This window comes from Acanthisitta chloris, unplaced genomic scaffold, assembly GCF_000695815.1.
Source record: "Acanthisitta chloris isolate BGI_N310 unplaced genomic scaffold, ASM69581v1 scaffold15501, whole genome shotgun sequence".
Lineage (NCBI taxonomy): Eukaryota > Metazoa > Chordata > Aves > Passeriformes > Acanthisittidae > Acanthisitta > Acanthisitta chloris.
The window spans coordinates 3,074-20,164 of NW_008657766.1; the positions used below are offsets into that span (position 1 = coordinate 3,074).

Here is a 17,091-nt window from a genome sequence, read left to right on the forward strand (position 1 = left end):
ATTTAAAGTCACACAAACACGTCTCGGGTAAAACAGTGGCACAGAAATCACAGCTTTGGGATTGAACAGATCTTTATCCTATGTCTCCTCCTCACAAGGCTTCTCTGCAAGGTACTTACATCTGAACAAACTATGGAAACTAATTCTGCAGGAGGAAATAATTGTTTTCATGTGCAAAACAATTAGATTTCAGCCAGGACAACCAAAAAAGAAATCAGACGACACCATTTAAGCTGTCCCAGAGTCCTTCACTTTTATCAAGGTGAGCCACAGCTTCCACTGGGAGCTTCCTGCTAAGGCAGAACTTGGATTTCTTTTCCTTTCCGTTCAGTGTTCGCATGGAGGTATTTTCTGCTAGAAGTTTATGTTTTAAACAGGTGTTTAAAATGTGCAATGCAAATTCTGGTGCCAGTCAGACACTGCACCCGCTCGGCTCTACAAAGGCTCAAGCTTGATTTGAGACAAACTAACCAGGTGCACCTACCAGTTGCAAGTCCTCAGCAAATTAAGCTCATTCTCAATTACACTTTTGATTCTCCTATTAAAAAAACCCCACAGGTCGCTGACCCTATCACAATATGTGTTACAAATCTAGCAGAATATCCTGTGTAACCAAAGCCAAATGCTGAACTTGGCTGCATTTCGTTTTAGGGGGGATGGAAGAAGAGGGAAGGGGTTATTGTAACAAAGGGGAGAAAAGAGAGTTGGGAACCACCAACAAAAGCCCCTACCCCCCCCTCATCCACCAGTGGTGGAAGGGATCAGCCCCATCTCTAAGTTGTCAGAGTTCTGAAGCTTCAGACAGCTTAGCAGGAAGTTCACAGCAAGCTTCTTCTAGCTTTTATTTTGGTGGTCCATGAGCTAGCATCTGTTTCCTTTGGTTGCTTTTTCACTCCACAGCAAACCCACATGTCTCTTCCACAGCTGTCAACAGCTTCTCATAAAGCTTCTCGTACGACTCGTAAGGCGGAATGTCGATCCGGTTAAAGCTAGAGGGAAAAGAGCAACACATGGATCCGTCTGAAATATTTACTGGGGGGAAAAATGCTGGAGAAGCTACATATAGATAGAATTTATGAAAACTCACAGAAAGCCTCAGCCACTTCAGTGGACAAAGAAGACAAGATAAAATCCAAGTATTTCTGCAGTAGGAACGCACAGCTTGATAGGGCAGAGTTTGGGAGAAGGAGGAACAGGAGGAGGTAGGTACAGGGACTTGCAAATAAAGCAGGACACGAGGCAGGCCTGTTCCCTGCCCTGCCTGCAGACAGGCTATGCTGCTGCTGAAACCATTTCCTGCCTCTGATGGAGTGAGATTTCCGTGCAAGAGCTCAGGCTGTGCCTGTCCTGCACCAGGAGCACCTGCTTCCGACATCCGACAGCTCCTCTCCACGAGGACTTTGCTCCTGAGTTACTTCTCAGGGAATACTTTTGCTGAACACATGGAAATAAACTTACAAACATCACACTATTCAAAATAATCAACTCTGGGATAAATGAAAAGCACAGATATCACAGAAGACAAATCAAGCTGTAAGAAGAGAAGTCAATTACTTTGCTGTCTGTGGAGTACAGATATTTCCAAGCTAACAGAGCACACTTGGAGTCATCCATGTATATCCCAGAACTAATCCATACCCAGGACAAACAGAGATGACTCCTTTAAATCCAGACAAAGGGAAAGCAAGCACTGACATGCAGAAGGTTTCCACCTTACCAAGTGTGGGCTTTAGGAAGGTTGTCTGTGTTTGCATCTATCAAATGGATGGTAAACAGTCTGGGTCCTGCAGCGCCTGTAGAACCTTAGACAGACATTCTAGTTAATGCACTTCAACAAAATATCATTCACACACACAAATTTTGCTGCTTATGAAAAGGCAAGAGAGGAAATTACAGTTCCAGCTGCAAACCTAAGGCTAAATCTGTAGAGACTCACAGCTGATGAAAGGATGGCAGAAGTGATAAGGCTGTTCATGACAACGAATTTGCAGACTGGTACTTTGGAAAGCTGCTAAATTTGGTATTAATGAAATTGCACCTTCAAAAATTAAAAGACTTAAGTGCAAGAAGGTTCTCCTTGTAAAACAGAACTATGTATTTTAATTATGAACATCAATTTACCGTCAGCCAACGATGGGGTGTGACCAGGAGAATCATGACAGCCAAGGACATGGATGACAAAACCTGCCATTTTCAGGAACTTGCTTTAAAGTCTAATGGTTTGTTGCCAAACACTGAAGAGAATATAATTCTCATGTGAAAAAGGTCTTTAGTCAGCCCTATATTCATGTGCATGTTTGTATGCAATGATTTTAACGTCAGAGCCCAGAGCTGTAGGAGCCTGACAGCCAATACTGACACCAAAGTGCTGCAAGGTAGCAGATTTACCACCTTCCCTCACTATCAGCAACAGCCAAAAAGTGTTCGCCATCAGCAGAGCTGCTGACAAATGTAAAACTGCTCTTGGGATCTCAAGCTTGCAAGTGCTCGAGTTATCCAGTGATATTTTACAAGGAGCCAGTAAATACCACCCCATTGTTAGCTCTTTTTGCCACGACAGGTTAACTTGGCCTCCACGTCAGTCACCTTGTAAAGCCTTGAAACCTTGAAGTGGGACACGCGTCGAACCCGTCACGAACTGCAGCAGCCTTGCCCTTCTTTCTTCATCAAACGTTTCCACTGCTTGCCAGAACCACTTCACAATGTTGCTGTCTGCCATGCAGTGCTTTAGACGAGTGTTTGACTTCCAGTCGTTCAGGTCAATCTTGTCCAGACCTCCTATGATCAGCTGTTCAGGGATTGGAAAATGCTTTAACATTCAGAGTCATTTCAGGTTTGCAGTTATAAAGACACATCCAACCAGCCTGGCATTCTTTAGGTGCTTCAACTACTTTTCTGGTGCAAGGTGATGCTCCAAATCAGTTTGGAGAAGTCCAAACCAGTCAGGAAGAAGTGGATTTTTACTGTGAGGGTGGTGAGACACTATCCCAGGCTGCCCAGGGAGGCTGTGGCTGCCCCAACCTTGGCAGTGTTCACAGCCAGGCTGGATAAAGCCTTGAGCAACCTGCTCTGGTGGGAGGTGTCCCTGCCCAGGGCAGGGGAGGTTGGGACTAGATGATATCTAATGCCCATTCCAACCCCTTAACATTCTGTGAAACTATGGAAGAGGCAGTAAATCTCTCCAGTTGAACTGCAACGGAATTGAGGCCAAGCAGTACATTACCAGCACCAGAACCTTCGCAAGCCATGAGAGTCAGAGGCCCATGGTTTGTGACATCTGTGCTAGCTGGAAGGTACAGCCCATCTTTAGGAGGGTACAGAACAGATCTGGAAGAAGGCAGGTCATCTCCTGCGTGCACAGCATCATTGTCCTGATGCAGGATTGTCCTAGAGTTGTCAATACTGACTCCGACAGAATCCTGCTTGGTTTATGGGAACATCCAAGTTGGTTTGTTGTTCCACAACAAACTACAGAAACTTTTCCTCTGTTTTCTGATGCTGTTTGTGAGAGGCTCTGACACAGACCAGACATATTACTTCAATCTCTTTTCCAGATGACACCAGATTGCAAAATACTGTCAAAGGAAGTCACTGCTGGCTGTGACTCTAACCACCTCCCCTGGCAACGACAAATAAACTGCTCAGAGAAACCTCCATCCCTCACAACAAAACGTGGCATATTCTAAATTTCCCATAATATTCCACACTGGGAGTAGGATCACATTTCTGAGAGCTGCCATTTAGCAGCTGCCTCACTGTGCCACCAAGACAGCACCCACTGACACTTGTTCACATCATCAGGACAGTTGTGACTGTTCTGACACAGAGATAGGATTGAAATATTTAATGGATTTTTAATCTGCCTTTTAAAGCAAATGGAATGCAACAACTTTGTGGGATTAATCAAAAGGCACAAAGGATTAGCACAGAGCTAGTGTTTCCAATACCACAAATGCTCAATATTCCACAGAAATACCAGAGGAAAAATTGCTCTGACAGGAATTATTTTAGACATTAGCATTCCACACCTCAGGACTTAATGAGAAGACAACTTATTTTCTATATGCTCTACCCTTCTATTTTAGTCTCTGTAACCTATGTCCTGTGTGCATATAGAAACAGCCATGCATGGACAAAAGTTTGGGATAGGCAACAGGTCGGGTCATGCCAAAGATTCTTCAAACTTGCAGTACTCCCTCCCTGCTCAGACCACCTGCCTGGAGTGTTAGTCCCTGGACAGACACTATGATGTATTTGCCTTTCCCTGTTTAAGCAACCCTCTTAATAGGTTAACCCAAAGAATGTCTAGAATAAACCTAGAAGTGTATGGTTAAACAAATACTCAGCTTTCTGGTACCTACCTTGCAATTAGTTTTGTGTGTTTGGTTTTTTTAAAGTCAGTTCTTGTGGATTAAACAAATCACAAAACAATATTCCATGTGGATAAAACATACCTCAAGTTCCTTCTGGTCGAAAGGCTTAAGGAGATGTTGAGGAATAAGTTCATTGAAACCTTTCTGCAGAGCCAGGAACTGTGCCTCTATTCCTCTCATAAACCGCCAGTTCACATACAACCTGTGGTGTGGCAAAGGAACAGTCAGGGATGATGAGCTGGATGGGACTGGGATTTTCATAGCTGAGCTGGGAAACCCTCGTTTTACAGAGGAACTTCCTTTAATTCTGTATTATGAAAGAAATTCTTATCAGTTCCTTTTTCCATCAACAATTAATTATTGCACCATCAACAGAAAAAAAAGTATAATTCATTGCTTCATCTTTCTAGCACAGACATCGATGTCTTTATGACTCAGGAATTTCCCCCCAGATTACTTACATCATTGGTTTCACTACACACAAAAATGTCACCTGTTTACTTCCTCCTTTGCCCTACACTTGCAGGATACATTTCTGTTCTGTGATACCTGACATATTCTTTCTTGTTCTCTTCTGTCACTGGAATGTTTCTGCCGTTTGGTTTGAGTTCATGCTGTAAAATCCTCCCAAAGGCATTGTGTTCCACACAGAATGTATGGTCCAGCACTGGGGTGATATCATTCTCTCTGGCAATGGACAGACAGAGGTAAACTTAGGATTTGACAAGTCTCAGTGGTGATGCTGACAGTTTGCTCTTTGAACATTCAGCCTTCAGGCTAAGCCTAGTACTAACCACCTGCATTTCACACACTAGGGGAATATTGCCACAATCACCAACTTCTGTACAGCTTAGAGCCTGATCAGATATGGGTCACTCATCCAATCCCAGCAGAGCTCAGGATAATGAATTAAGCCCTATATACAGAAACACACACACACAGCAGCAATAATCTGATCTGCTGTCACAGATCAGAGTGGAACATGGAAGAGATCACATGCAGCAAACTCAACATCATCAGTAACTCTCAATACAGAATTCAAACTGCACTTAGGAATAGAAATCAAGAGAATGCAAAACAGTGCTGAAGAGTCCCAAAGCTACACTGAATGTTGGATTTTGTTCTGCACTGTAAGCATACAGAAACCCAAATTACTTCCATTTACTTCCACTTTAATCAAAGCTGATTTTCTTTGGAAGAGGCTGTACTTCCCCTCAGAGCTCTGTCCTGAGGCTGGATGTTGATACTGAGATGTTCTACCATATCCATGCAACCTTTAATGATTTAGTATCTATTTTACTGCAAGGAGAGTGAACAGAGAGTGTGCAATGAGAACTCTTCCTCGAGTCCCTTGAGCTTTGTGATACACAAAGAGTAGTTTAATGACTTTGTGCAGATCTACACCATGACAAGCTGTTTGCAAACGTTTTGTGTAAAGCATTATCTCACTACTGCAAACATACTCCTCCCCATCTTCTCTACAAGGAGACAATTGATAATACAGCACTTACAAGATCCAGACTAAACTTTTGTGTAATTCTGGGTCAACAGATTCCAGATCAGAGAGCTGGATGGGCTTCCCCAGAAGCTGTTTGTAAAAGGGAACCGTGAAACCCCCGTTGATATAGTGTCCATGGAACACAGCCAAACCCATTATCCGACCAACAAAATGGAAATAAGACAAATGGTCCTGCAGGGAGAGAAGAGAGAGGAAAGGAATCAGGCGTTGGGAAGACACTGACACCTTGTGGCTATACCTGTGCCCTCGGTGGTATGTTCAGTGTGAGTTATCTGTAACCCTCTGGGCAAGAGCAGCCACTGCTTTGCCTCATAACATAACCAAACCTGAAGCATTCAATAGTTAAATACCTCAAACAAGTATCTGTGCATTACCTGATTAATAAATTGCATTCTAGTCCTCTAGACCTCTCAAAGGGCAAAACTCATAGAAAGAAAATCCTCATGAAATCCCCAGAATCCAAGATATGACAATTCCAAATACAATAGTTTTTTCTTTGTTTCCTTGTGAGGAAGCAAGCCTTATGCTTGCTCCCTTCCTGTCCTTCAGTAGCTTTGAAACTGCCTTTTGAAAACTGAGGTGTAAGTCCTGTGGTTGACATTGCTCCAATCTATCCCCTCATCTTCAAGTGCAAATGTCAGGAAATGTCACATCAGGAAGAATTCCCAATAGAAATACAGAACTGCTGCTTCTTTCAGGGTCTGCATCAATCCAAATCCTCCAGTAAGGAAAAAAGCAAGCACAGCAGTGCAGTGAGAAGGGCAAGCAAGGGATACATTCCTAAAAGTCATGAGGCAGGCACTGCTGGGAATGTAATGCTGTGTGCACAGGGAAGTGCTTCCGTGCACAGGGAAGTGCTTCCCTGCACTCACAGGGAAGGTGAATTTCACCTGTCTTGTCTTCTCAGAATCACTGTGCATCCTCATCAGCACTGAGGAGTCTCAAGGAAATCAGATACCTCTTCCATCATGCTTTTAATCTCTGAACAAACTTCCTCTGCTTCATACTACATCAATATAAGACACTAACACCTTCTTATTGTGCTTTACCCTCCAGTTTAGACCCTTCTTGTACCCTCCAGTTTAGACCCTTCTTGTGGAAAAACAGCTATAACAAACTGCAGGAACATCTGTTAAAGTAGGAATGTTGCTCAGAAATTCACACTTACAGGATTGATAGAAGAGTCTGGATTGATTTGCAGCATGTAAATATTATCTGTGGAGTACTGGAAGAGTCCATAATAGGGATTCAGCATTTCATGGCACAGTAAATACAACCACTCTCTGCCAAAGGATAAAAAGAAGTATATTTTAGAAGGTGCAACTTCCACTTAAGTTTCAGACAACACAATTGTTGTGAATTACCAGTTATGAAGAGCCTATTTCAAAATCAGATCGCCTTGTGCTGGACTCCACTTGCAGACCAGAAAAGTATGACTAAAAACCACTCACAGGCAGACTTGGTTTAGTTTAGAAGCACTGAAGGGATTAACATCAATTAGAGAAGCTACAGCAAGCTGTCAGGCAATGCCATCGACTAACTGAGTCTGAACAACACACACTTCCCAAAAAATCCTGACTTTGCACACAGTTCAGCTATTTGGAGTCTAAGAGATCTGATCCTCTGCAACCTGCAAAGAAATATTCCAAAAATCTGTTGCTTCAGTCACTGGAGATCTTTAAAACAGCTGTTTTTCTGCCAGCTTTAGTGACTAGAGATCTCTGCTTTCAGCAGAGGCCAGAAGGGACAGAGGCCAAGTGCATTTAAAAGAGGAGAGGTTGGGTAAATTCTCTCAGTAATATACAACGACTGGAATGGAACTAAACCTATTCCTGACCTCCCAACTCACCATGACAAATACCCTTTGTTGTTAAATTTGGACACACATCCCAGGTTCAAAATATTCTGAGAGAACGATCAGCTTTAATGCTTAGAAGTGGTGCCACAATGATCCTAACGAGTCAGTTGCAGCTAATGGGCAATTATGAAAGCCATCAGGGCAACAGGATGTCAACAGCACAGGCATCCGAGGCTGCCTTGGGTAAGGCAGCTCAGAATGTTCCAGCTTCTTTCCTTTGTCCAGCAATGAGTTACTGAAAGACACCTAAGTGGTCGATGCAGCCTTTGTGGATTGGAACAATCTCCCAGTGAATTTACACAATGCACCTGGGCCAGCACAAAGGTGAGAGTTTTAGTGATGCTACAATCAGCGCCAGAACTTCAGATCTGATGTGACCCACAGGGAATTATTGTTATTTTTAAGAGGGAGGCAAGTCCTCGCTAAAATTTTAGCCTTTGTTTATTATTAGTTCATCTCTACTCCTGCTCCAACAGATCAGAGAACTCTCCTGAATGTGGCTGAGACATAACAAAAAGGAACCCCTATCCCCCTGCAATCCTGATATCAGACAGGTGTGCTTAACAAAGCCCTCACTGTGATCTGGATCTGACTTCAGAGTCTATACACTTCCAGGACCTCACAATTTGAGCTGATCACACTTTCAGTTATGAAACTGGAGCCTGTTGCTGGGACCAGCCTTTTCTCCAGTAACATCAACAGCCTATCCTAAACAAGCCTCTTACACTCACTGGGTACAGTGAGGGGCAACTGGAAACCTTCAATCTGGCATTAGCTCCAGTCATGTTCCCAAATACAAGGTGTGCAGAGTCATTTAGGATGAGTCCTTGGCACCAGGAGGGCTGTGGAACAACTGTTAAATCACAAGCTTCCACTTCCCCAATTCACCATATACAGGCCAAAGCTACAACCACTAACTGCAGGTCACAACTTACAAAGAGCACTGGGAGATAACCTGAAAGGGTATGTTATCAGCCACAGGGCAGTAAAGGACATTTTAGTTACAAGTGTCAGACAACGCCCCAAATCTCACCTTGCTACTCCTCCATAGTCCAGGCCTTCCTCTCCTCGGAATTTCACCATAAGCCTCTTTTTCAAGTCCTTTGGCCTCATCTTCATAATCTGGCGGTAGGATTCCTGCATGAGAACGGTGCAGTTAGATATTTTACCTCCTTCCTAGAATTAGGTCTACTAAGATACATTTCCATAATACACAGATTGTTACTCAGCAACAGAAAACATGACCGTTCAGTGCTAATCTGCAGCAAATTCTAATGACAACTCTGTAATGTGGTGAGACAAAGTTGTTACAATCACAGATCAGTTTTACTTAACCTTTGAGTGACAAAACCTGCTTTTAGTTGTAAAAAAACCCCAAAAAACCCACTCATATACCTCAAATATTTCTTCTCTGGATACTTCAATGCGACAGTGACCAGCCTGAGGTTGCTGAAGGGAGAGCTCATGTCTAAGAACTTTCAACTTTTGTACCAAGTCTCTTTCATATCTCTGTGCAGGCAACTCCTCACCCTCTTCCAGTGATCCCTCATTTGGAGCTGGCAGAGGTTGCTGGCTGGTCTCTTTTAGCTGGCATTGATGGCTTGGAAAGAAAGGGGAAAATATTTATTCTGGAAGCATAACAATAAGGAATATGTAAAACAATGATGGAAGAACTGATTAAGCTTCTCTAAGAGGAACCTGGAGTGAAGTGTGTATCCAGCTGGGTGACCTCTGTAGCATCACTGCCCCACACTCAGGGATGTAAGGAATACAGGTATTTACAATCAAGAGTTTCAGCATTTCTGAGCTCCATTTTCATATGTCAACACTGTGAAAGGCTGTGGATGATCACTGCATGCTGACTGAGCAGCAATTAAAGTTTGTCTGGTATTTCTCCCAGATGGAGACAACTTGCAAGAGCATAACACAAAAAGAGATCTCTAATGGAACAAACAACAGCTTTATAAATGGAACTGTCTAACACCTGCAACTAATTTTATTCCAGCTCCATGCAAAATCAGGCTGGGGATTCCTGACACTGTAAAAATACTGCATCTGTGGTCGTTAGAAGAGAAATATGTACTTATCCCAGAGAGTTGCAGCTTCATACATTCAACTATGCTTATCCATCAGTGCTTTATTTGGGTTGTGGAGCAATTATGTTTTAGATACAGAGATTCCCCAGCTGGCTTCAAGCACAGACAACTCAGATCCATGAAAAAGTCTGATCCTGGGCACAAGCAGCACTGTCAGGCTGCTTCCAGGGTCAGTTCCACAACAGTTCAGCTGCCTTTGCATGATGCAGAGCTTGAGCTTACTAAATCCTGCTAAACCCAAACTGGCTGTGTACAGCACCAGTTGACCAGACTCCAGCTGGCTTTATATTCCTGTTGTCTGGAGCTCCAGAGAACACAAAGCCAGTTCAGGTCCAGTACAGCCTGCACAGAGCTAGAACTGCTCATGCAGACAGGCACGAGCTGACTGCTGGGGAGCCCCTGGCAGACCCTCTGCCCCACACCTCAGCCATTCCAGAACTGTGTATCTGCTCCAGCACAGCTTGGGGCAATTTTGTCAAACCAGCTTAGAGAGATTAGTGTTGTCCTGAAATAAGCAAACCCTCCTGTACACCTGAAGACTGCAGAGCAGAGTCAAAACCCTCTCTGCAAAAAACTAGCACTGAGAACCAATGCTCAGCCCCTGACTACAGCCTTGGTTGCATTTATTCCTCAACATTGTGATCACTCAGGTGTTCAGCCCCTCATGACTCCCAGACTTGACAGGAATTATTTATCAGGCAAAGCTCTTACTTCATGATGTGATGTAGTCGTGGGTCTGTGAATTGTGTGGTTCTGTTGTTATGATCTACAAAATATATTCTTCCTGAAACTGTACTTCTAACTTCCCAGCCTGGAGGCAAAGGTCCCAGTTCATCACAATTCACACTGTTAAGGTCTCTAAACAGAAAAGCAAACAAAATGTTGACACACATTTGAAGTTAAGATGAAACCAATTGACATATAGGGGTCATACTGCATTTGGTGTTCAGTGATTCTAGGCCATGAAAATCTTGGGAAGGACAGAAGACACTTAACTGATGACAGGGATTCTGAGGGCTGCAAAGGCAGAAGAGACTTTTTTTCATAGCAAAAACTTCACAGAAGAATTCCCACTAACACTAATGTAATCCATGTGCAGAAAACCAAAGGCCCCTGCAGCAAGCAGAGTCTACAAAGACTCAAGAAGTTGGAGGCTAAGACAGGCAAATACTAAAATCACCCAAAAAAATAAAACCCACCTCTTTAATTAGAAAATGTTAGAATCTTAACTATTTGACTGATAAATCAGTGTGAGTAAGGCTTTCCCAACACATTCACCTCTCATCCTAAATAAATTCCAGGTATCACTCTAAGTGCTGCTAAAGATAGTCACTCACTTCCAGGTGGTGTTTGAATTCAATACTTAGGATGTGTTTACACCTGAAAAATTGAAAACCCTTAAGGCTCCAGCCACCTAACAGAGGAAAGCACTCAGGGTGGCAAGAAAAGGAAGGAAGGAAACATGAAGTTTATTTTTAGGCAGAAAAACTATTGTTAAGTCAAGTATTCTCTGGACAGCTGGCATGGATTCAGGGCTCAAGGCACCACTCTATGTACTTCCTTACCTAAACCTAACCATGCAACATCTGTACAAAGGAGTTAACAGAGAGGCTCAGGAGAGGTAGAAACACTTTGCACACCAAAGGTTCCTTAGTGTCACAGTGAGTATAAGCCAAGGGGACACACAGGCAGACAGACAAGCCCTTGTTAGGCTCCTTAAAGAAGATTATGGTCAGGACCATTTGCTGTGATCAGCTGTGCATCTGAAAGTACTGCAGAGATCTGATTACAGCAAGTTTTAACCTACATCTATGCCAAGTGCCCAGGTTAGGTTTTCACACAAGCTGGTGGTATGGCAGTCACCTTTAATTCAAATAAGTGTGACCTGGGACTCACAAGACACTGCTGTGGCCACTTATACTGCTGGTCCTGGCAGCCTGGCTCTGGGATTTGTGGAGAGAAGCAGCAGGACCTTTCATTATGTTGACCAGCACCACTTGAAGAAGAAAGGCTTTGGGCAACAAGCCTGACCCGAGCGACACAAATGAACAAACACTGTCATTTCTTCTTCCCACAATCCCAGCTAATCTAACATCAGCTATTTTCTTTCTCTCTCTCAACTTTACTTTTCATTTGCTTCCATACACTGTGCTTTTATCAACACTTTTGCCTGCACTACTTTGTATCATTTTTCTAATATCCTGTGTCACATCTCGGTCTTATCCAGCCAGAGCAGCAGCTGAGAGTTACAAACTTCATGTTTCACCCTTGAATCTGGTGGGCAGGTGGTCCATGAAACAGCCCAGAGTCAGAGCTCCTCGAGGAAGAGTGCCAGACCTTCCTCACAAAGACCTGGATTAACTGCAGGTTAAGGTTTAAAGAGGCTTTGCTAAATCAATCATGTGAAGGACTCAAATTTTCTAGCTGCAAATCACTGGCCTAAAGCACAAAAAAACCTCAAACCATCTCATCTTTAAAGATTACAAGTAATCTCTGCTTCAATTATACTTAAGTGAGAACTATGAGAGCAAAAGTTACAAGTTCAATACTCAAGAAATTATTATTTTAATAGTAATTTTTTTCTTCCATTTGCAATCCAAACTGTTTTCATACAAAATCAAAAGTAGGTAAGGTTCAGAAATTTGTAGCTTCGTCAAAAACACAAAGTCACACCAACATTTCAGGAAGAATTTGTTAAATGGGACCTCCTGAAGGGATATGTATTTTTCCCCTTTTTGCACATGATTCACAAGGAAATAATTCTTTCAAAAAGAGAAATCCTTAATGTTTGGTGAAAAGGTAGCTAGAAGGATCCCAAAATATTCCTTTGCTGGGAACTCTCCCTTTAAACTTAGACAGGCCATTTAGTAGATTTTTGCTCTTGAAGATCCATTTCACTGCCACACACCCCCGAACACCCTGTTAACTGTAATGCATACCTTGGTATCCTTGGGTCATGCCATGTGCTAACTCCAGTCTGTGTGTGCAAAAAGTAAACCTGTCCCTGTACGGTTGTTCTTTGCTCTGTGGAAAAAGGAAGAAAGATTATTCTGCATTACCAATCTGAAAAATCCTGAATAAACAGTTTGTTTAAAAGCATTAAAACATTTCCTCTCTGCCAGATCTTGAAGAAAGCACTGGAGCCATTCCCCTGATCTCCCGCAGCATGGACTGTTTTGTCCTTCACAAATTTACTCTGACTACACATTTCAACATTCTTCTGAAACTCACAAATCCAACATGTCTTAGTTTGTATTTGTATTTTTAGATTTTGAGCCAACTCAAACCCTCAAACTAGATTTCTTTACTCCTAGATTTGGTGTGCTCTTTTCTGAGATTTAAACTCCCCTTAATCTCATCCTCCCTAATCTTCTGTACTATTGGCTTCTTTGTTGCTTTTCTATTTTCCTGATCTTTTTTTTTCTCAAATGTGGGCTCAAACCTACACAACATGCCAAGGGGGAAGGAAAAAATAGCATTACTGCTCTAGTTTAAAGAGCTCTTTACATTTGTTCTCCCTAGATACACAGCCAAGATTAGCAGTGAATTTTCTGTAACGGCATCACACCACAACCTCATGTTTAATTCACCAGCAGCCCCTCAGTGTATCCTGGCGTAGCCAACTGCTAATTAGCCAATCTCCAACTCCCATCTGCACTGCTTAGCTCCCTTTCCAAAATGCAGGCTGGGAGATGCACATAGAAGCTGCCTGTTCTAGCAGGTAACCACTTCTAGGTATTAAAAGGGGAGATTTTTTTTCTCTGAAGTCTTCAGAAGAATGGAAAGCCTTCAGTGTTCTGGTTGTGGGGCACTCACCATAGCCCTCTGGCAGGTCAGGCGACTGGTGCCCGTGGGGCCTGTTCTGAGGGGTCTGGACATGACCCCTGACCTCAGGAGTCCTGAGTCTCTGTGCCTGAAGCCTCTGATCCTGGCTGGGAGACTCCACAAAGCGGCAGTTGCCTCCTCCAGCAGCTCCTGTCGTGTCTGTGTACGGTGCTGGTTCTTCCATGAAGCAGCTCAGAGGCCTTCCCGGTCCGGAATCTTCATAAACCGTTCTGAAAATGGGGAAACTTCAAGAGTTTCCATCACAAGAGAAGTGAATGCAGAAATAACTGTTTATCTTTCTCTCTTACTGCGACTTTTAACCCAAGATATGCCATTTTCTTCATGTTTTTATACCCCAAATTTCTCAGGGAAATGACAAAAAAAACCCCATCGAGTCTTACCCAGTTTTGCTTATTCTCTTCAAGTAATTATCCAGCTCTAACCTTACTACCCGACACATATTCCCAGCTGATACTTAATATTTCTAATGTTAATTACAGTCTTTCCACAGATAAGCCACTTTTCTACCGAAGTGTAAAGAAAACAATCCTTACCCTTCGTTCTCCAAAAGGCCTCTGCAGTCTACTACAGAACCTCCTGTGCCTATCCTGTCCCGTGTCTGTAAACTGACTGAAATAAAACAACCCAGAGACAGGTTAATAAAGGCAAACTGTTCCCTTAAAAACAACGAAAATCCAAACAATCCACATTTAGACAGGGCAAAATATTAAGGAAAACTCTATCCCACACAGGAGAGCACATCACTCACCCAAACTCCTACAAACTTAAAGCATCACTGATTCTTTACAGAGGAAACCAGAGGCTCATCCCCTCAAAACCTGAGGCTATTTCTGTAAATATCAAACATGTCAGGCTCGACTTGAAGGTTTCCTGAGGATCCAGAAAGGAAAGCTGGGAAAAAATTGCTCACCACTAGATGTCATCGTTAGGGTGAGAATTTGGGGCTTGCCAAAGACATTTACATACCACTGACAGGCTCAGGCTGGGTGGAGGCAGCAAAACGTGGTAAAATCAGCTGTAAAACTAGCACTGCCTTGTTGAAATTTGGAAATGGCTTACATGAGTCAAAGGTATTAAACCACCAATTTGTCAAATCTAACTCCTCCAGATTCTTTTTTCCACCTCAGATTCCCTTTGCCTGTCACCTTGGCCAAATGCATCAGTGTCACAGTGACATTTCCCCTTTCAGAGCTGCATTAGAAGCACTGCCAAATGCATTCTCTCTTTTTAGTATTGTTTCCCATCATCAGCTGAGAGGAAACAAACTCCTGCATAGGAGGACAATAAAAATTTTCAAGTCATGTCATTTAATCCCATTGAAATCAGAAGAAACAACACAGAAAAGGCACAGAAGCAATGACTGGAGGTTTATTTTCTAACACAACATTTGCCCCATGGATATTTATCCAAGCAGATGAAATCTGGCTGAGAGGATTCTTACCCACTATTTGGCCTCGCACAGCATCAGTGTCTGTGGGGTTGAGTTTGCATAGATCCAAACGCTGGTCTGCAAAGGAGAATTGGAAACATCAGCCCTGGGAAGGGGGTGGGAATACTGATTCATTACTCAGGGATAAGGCATGGAGTGTTCTTGATGACCCCAGGTAGGAACTGCTCTTACATCCAGTATCTTTTAGCCTGCTGATGGCATTGGAGAGGAGTCGGACACACCCCAGGAAGCCAGCTCCCTGTTTCTTGTGGATTTTTTTATGGTTCCATACACTGATGGTTATGGAATCTGTTTTCCCAACATACCTAGAAAAATACATATTAAAAGAGTAATTTTAGAAATAATAACCTCTTTTTTTCCTGCACAGAATTGCTGCTGTAATTGGTACAAATTCTGACACATTTTAGTACGTCGGTTATGCCTCTTTGTTATAAAAACACAAGTGCTTATGCCTGAAATGCTGTTATTAATGAATTACTGCACTATGATTTCACCCAGCATGGGAAATTGATGTTGCTGCAGCAGAAATTTAACTACAGCCAACCTCATTAAAAGCTAAACAACAAGTCGATTAACATACAAAACTTTAGAATTTATGGTTCTAATAATGGGGAGAAAATAAATCACTACAACAAGGACAATCTATTGTAAAAGCAGGACAGCAATGCTCTAGGAGAGCTCACTCTGAGCACTTGTGCTGTGTACCTCACTCACAAGCAGTTACAGATTCAAACACCTAAAAGCAAACTACCAATCCTTTATTACAGGTAATTTCTTGCTGAAAAAATCAGTCCTCTAAGAGGGGAGGGTTAGATTGGATGTGAGTGAGAAACTCCTCCCTGTGAGGGTGGTGAGGCACTGGCACAGGTTGCCCAGAGAAGCTGTGGCTGCTCCATCCCTGGGAGTGTTCCAGGCCAGGCTGGACAGAGCTTGGAGCAACCTGGGCTAGTGGAAGATGTCCCTGCCCATGGCAAGGGGTGGAATGAGATGAGCTTTAAGATCCCTTCCAACCCAAACCAGTCTGGGATTCTGTGAATGTGACTCTTCTTGCTAATACAGACGGAAGTTGCAGTGCCATCCCTTGCATTCCATTTCCTAGATAAATCTCTGGAATATTGTTCACTTATGACCTCGCAACCAACTCACAGATCATAATGCTGATTCCATTTGGGGTCCAACGTATTCTTCACAGTGTCAGTGGAATGGCACTGACCTGACCCATCCACAACTATCTTTGCAAACGGGTCAGGAAGTCCTGTAGAAGGGAAAAGGTGCTATTAAACAAGGTCCTTTGTTTTGTTTCTTTCAAGATAATGCCATCATGAGCTTCTGCTTCCCACCCAGCAAGGAAAGTTGCCATTATGCTAAAACTATGTTAGTAAAGCTTGTCTTTGAGATGGATTCTTGTGGCACCCCCAACACAGAGCTGTGAGCAGCAGTTTGCCCTTGCCAACCCCAGAGTCTACACAATCTACAGCTCAGAGTAAAGTGCACTCATGTAGTAATGCAATGCTGCTGCAAGAATGGAACCACAGAGCAAATGACATGCATAGATGAGTTACCACAGCAATGCACCATCCCCAAATAAATCTGATCAATCCAGAGCAGAAAGTTACACAATTAGGACATACTTACTGAAGAAATCTTTCTTTGCAAGATTCTTGGCACATAATACTGCAAAACAAAAGAGCAGATAAAGCAATCTTAAAACCATTTTAAAAAAAAAGCTTTCTGGTAATCGTATCAGCTAAAATAATATCTGATCATGATTCATAAAAAAACACCCAAACATTAAATGTGAGCATTGTTTTATCTGGGATTGCCATATGGATTTACATAAAATTTCTTTGCTGCTTTAGTTCTATTGTTACAATACACAGAAGATTTAATGAATGTCCCTCTGCATTAAAACCTCCCAATTTTCTATACTTCATGCTTACACAAATGCT

General features: G+C 42.7%; 1 protein-coding gene across 1 annotated transcript; it reads right to left on the reverse strand.

Annotated features, from left to right (window-relative positions):
• Positions 1-889: 889 nt before the first annotated feature.
• On the reverse strand, positions 890-16,816 carry SMURF1 (SMAD specific E3 ubiquitin protein ligase 1; the record flags this gene model as incomplete). Its single annotated transcript, XM_009084853.1, has 17 exons — positions 890-989; positions 1,718-1,793; positions 2,587-2,788; positions 4,455-4,575; positions 4,923-5,060; positions 5,885-6,063; positions 7,061-7,175; positions 8,784-8,887; positions 9,146-9,350; positions 10,558-10,704; positions 12,786-12,870; positions 13,663-13,901; positions 14,226-14,301; positions 15,134-15,199; positions 15,314-15,447; positions 16,289-16,397; positions 16,778-16,816. Coding segments are annotated over 17 exons (2,135 nt in total), but the record flags the coding sequence as incomplete, so codon positions are not given.
• Positions 16,817-17,091: the final 275 nt, after the last annotated feature.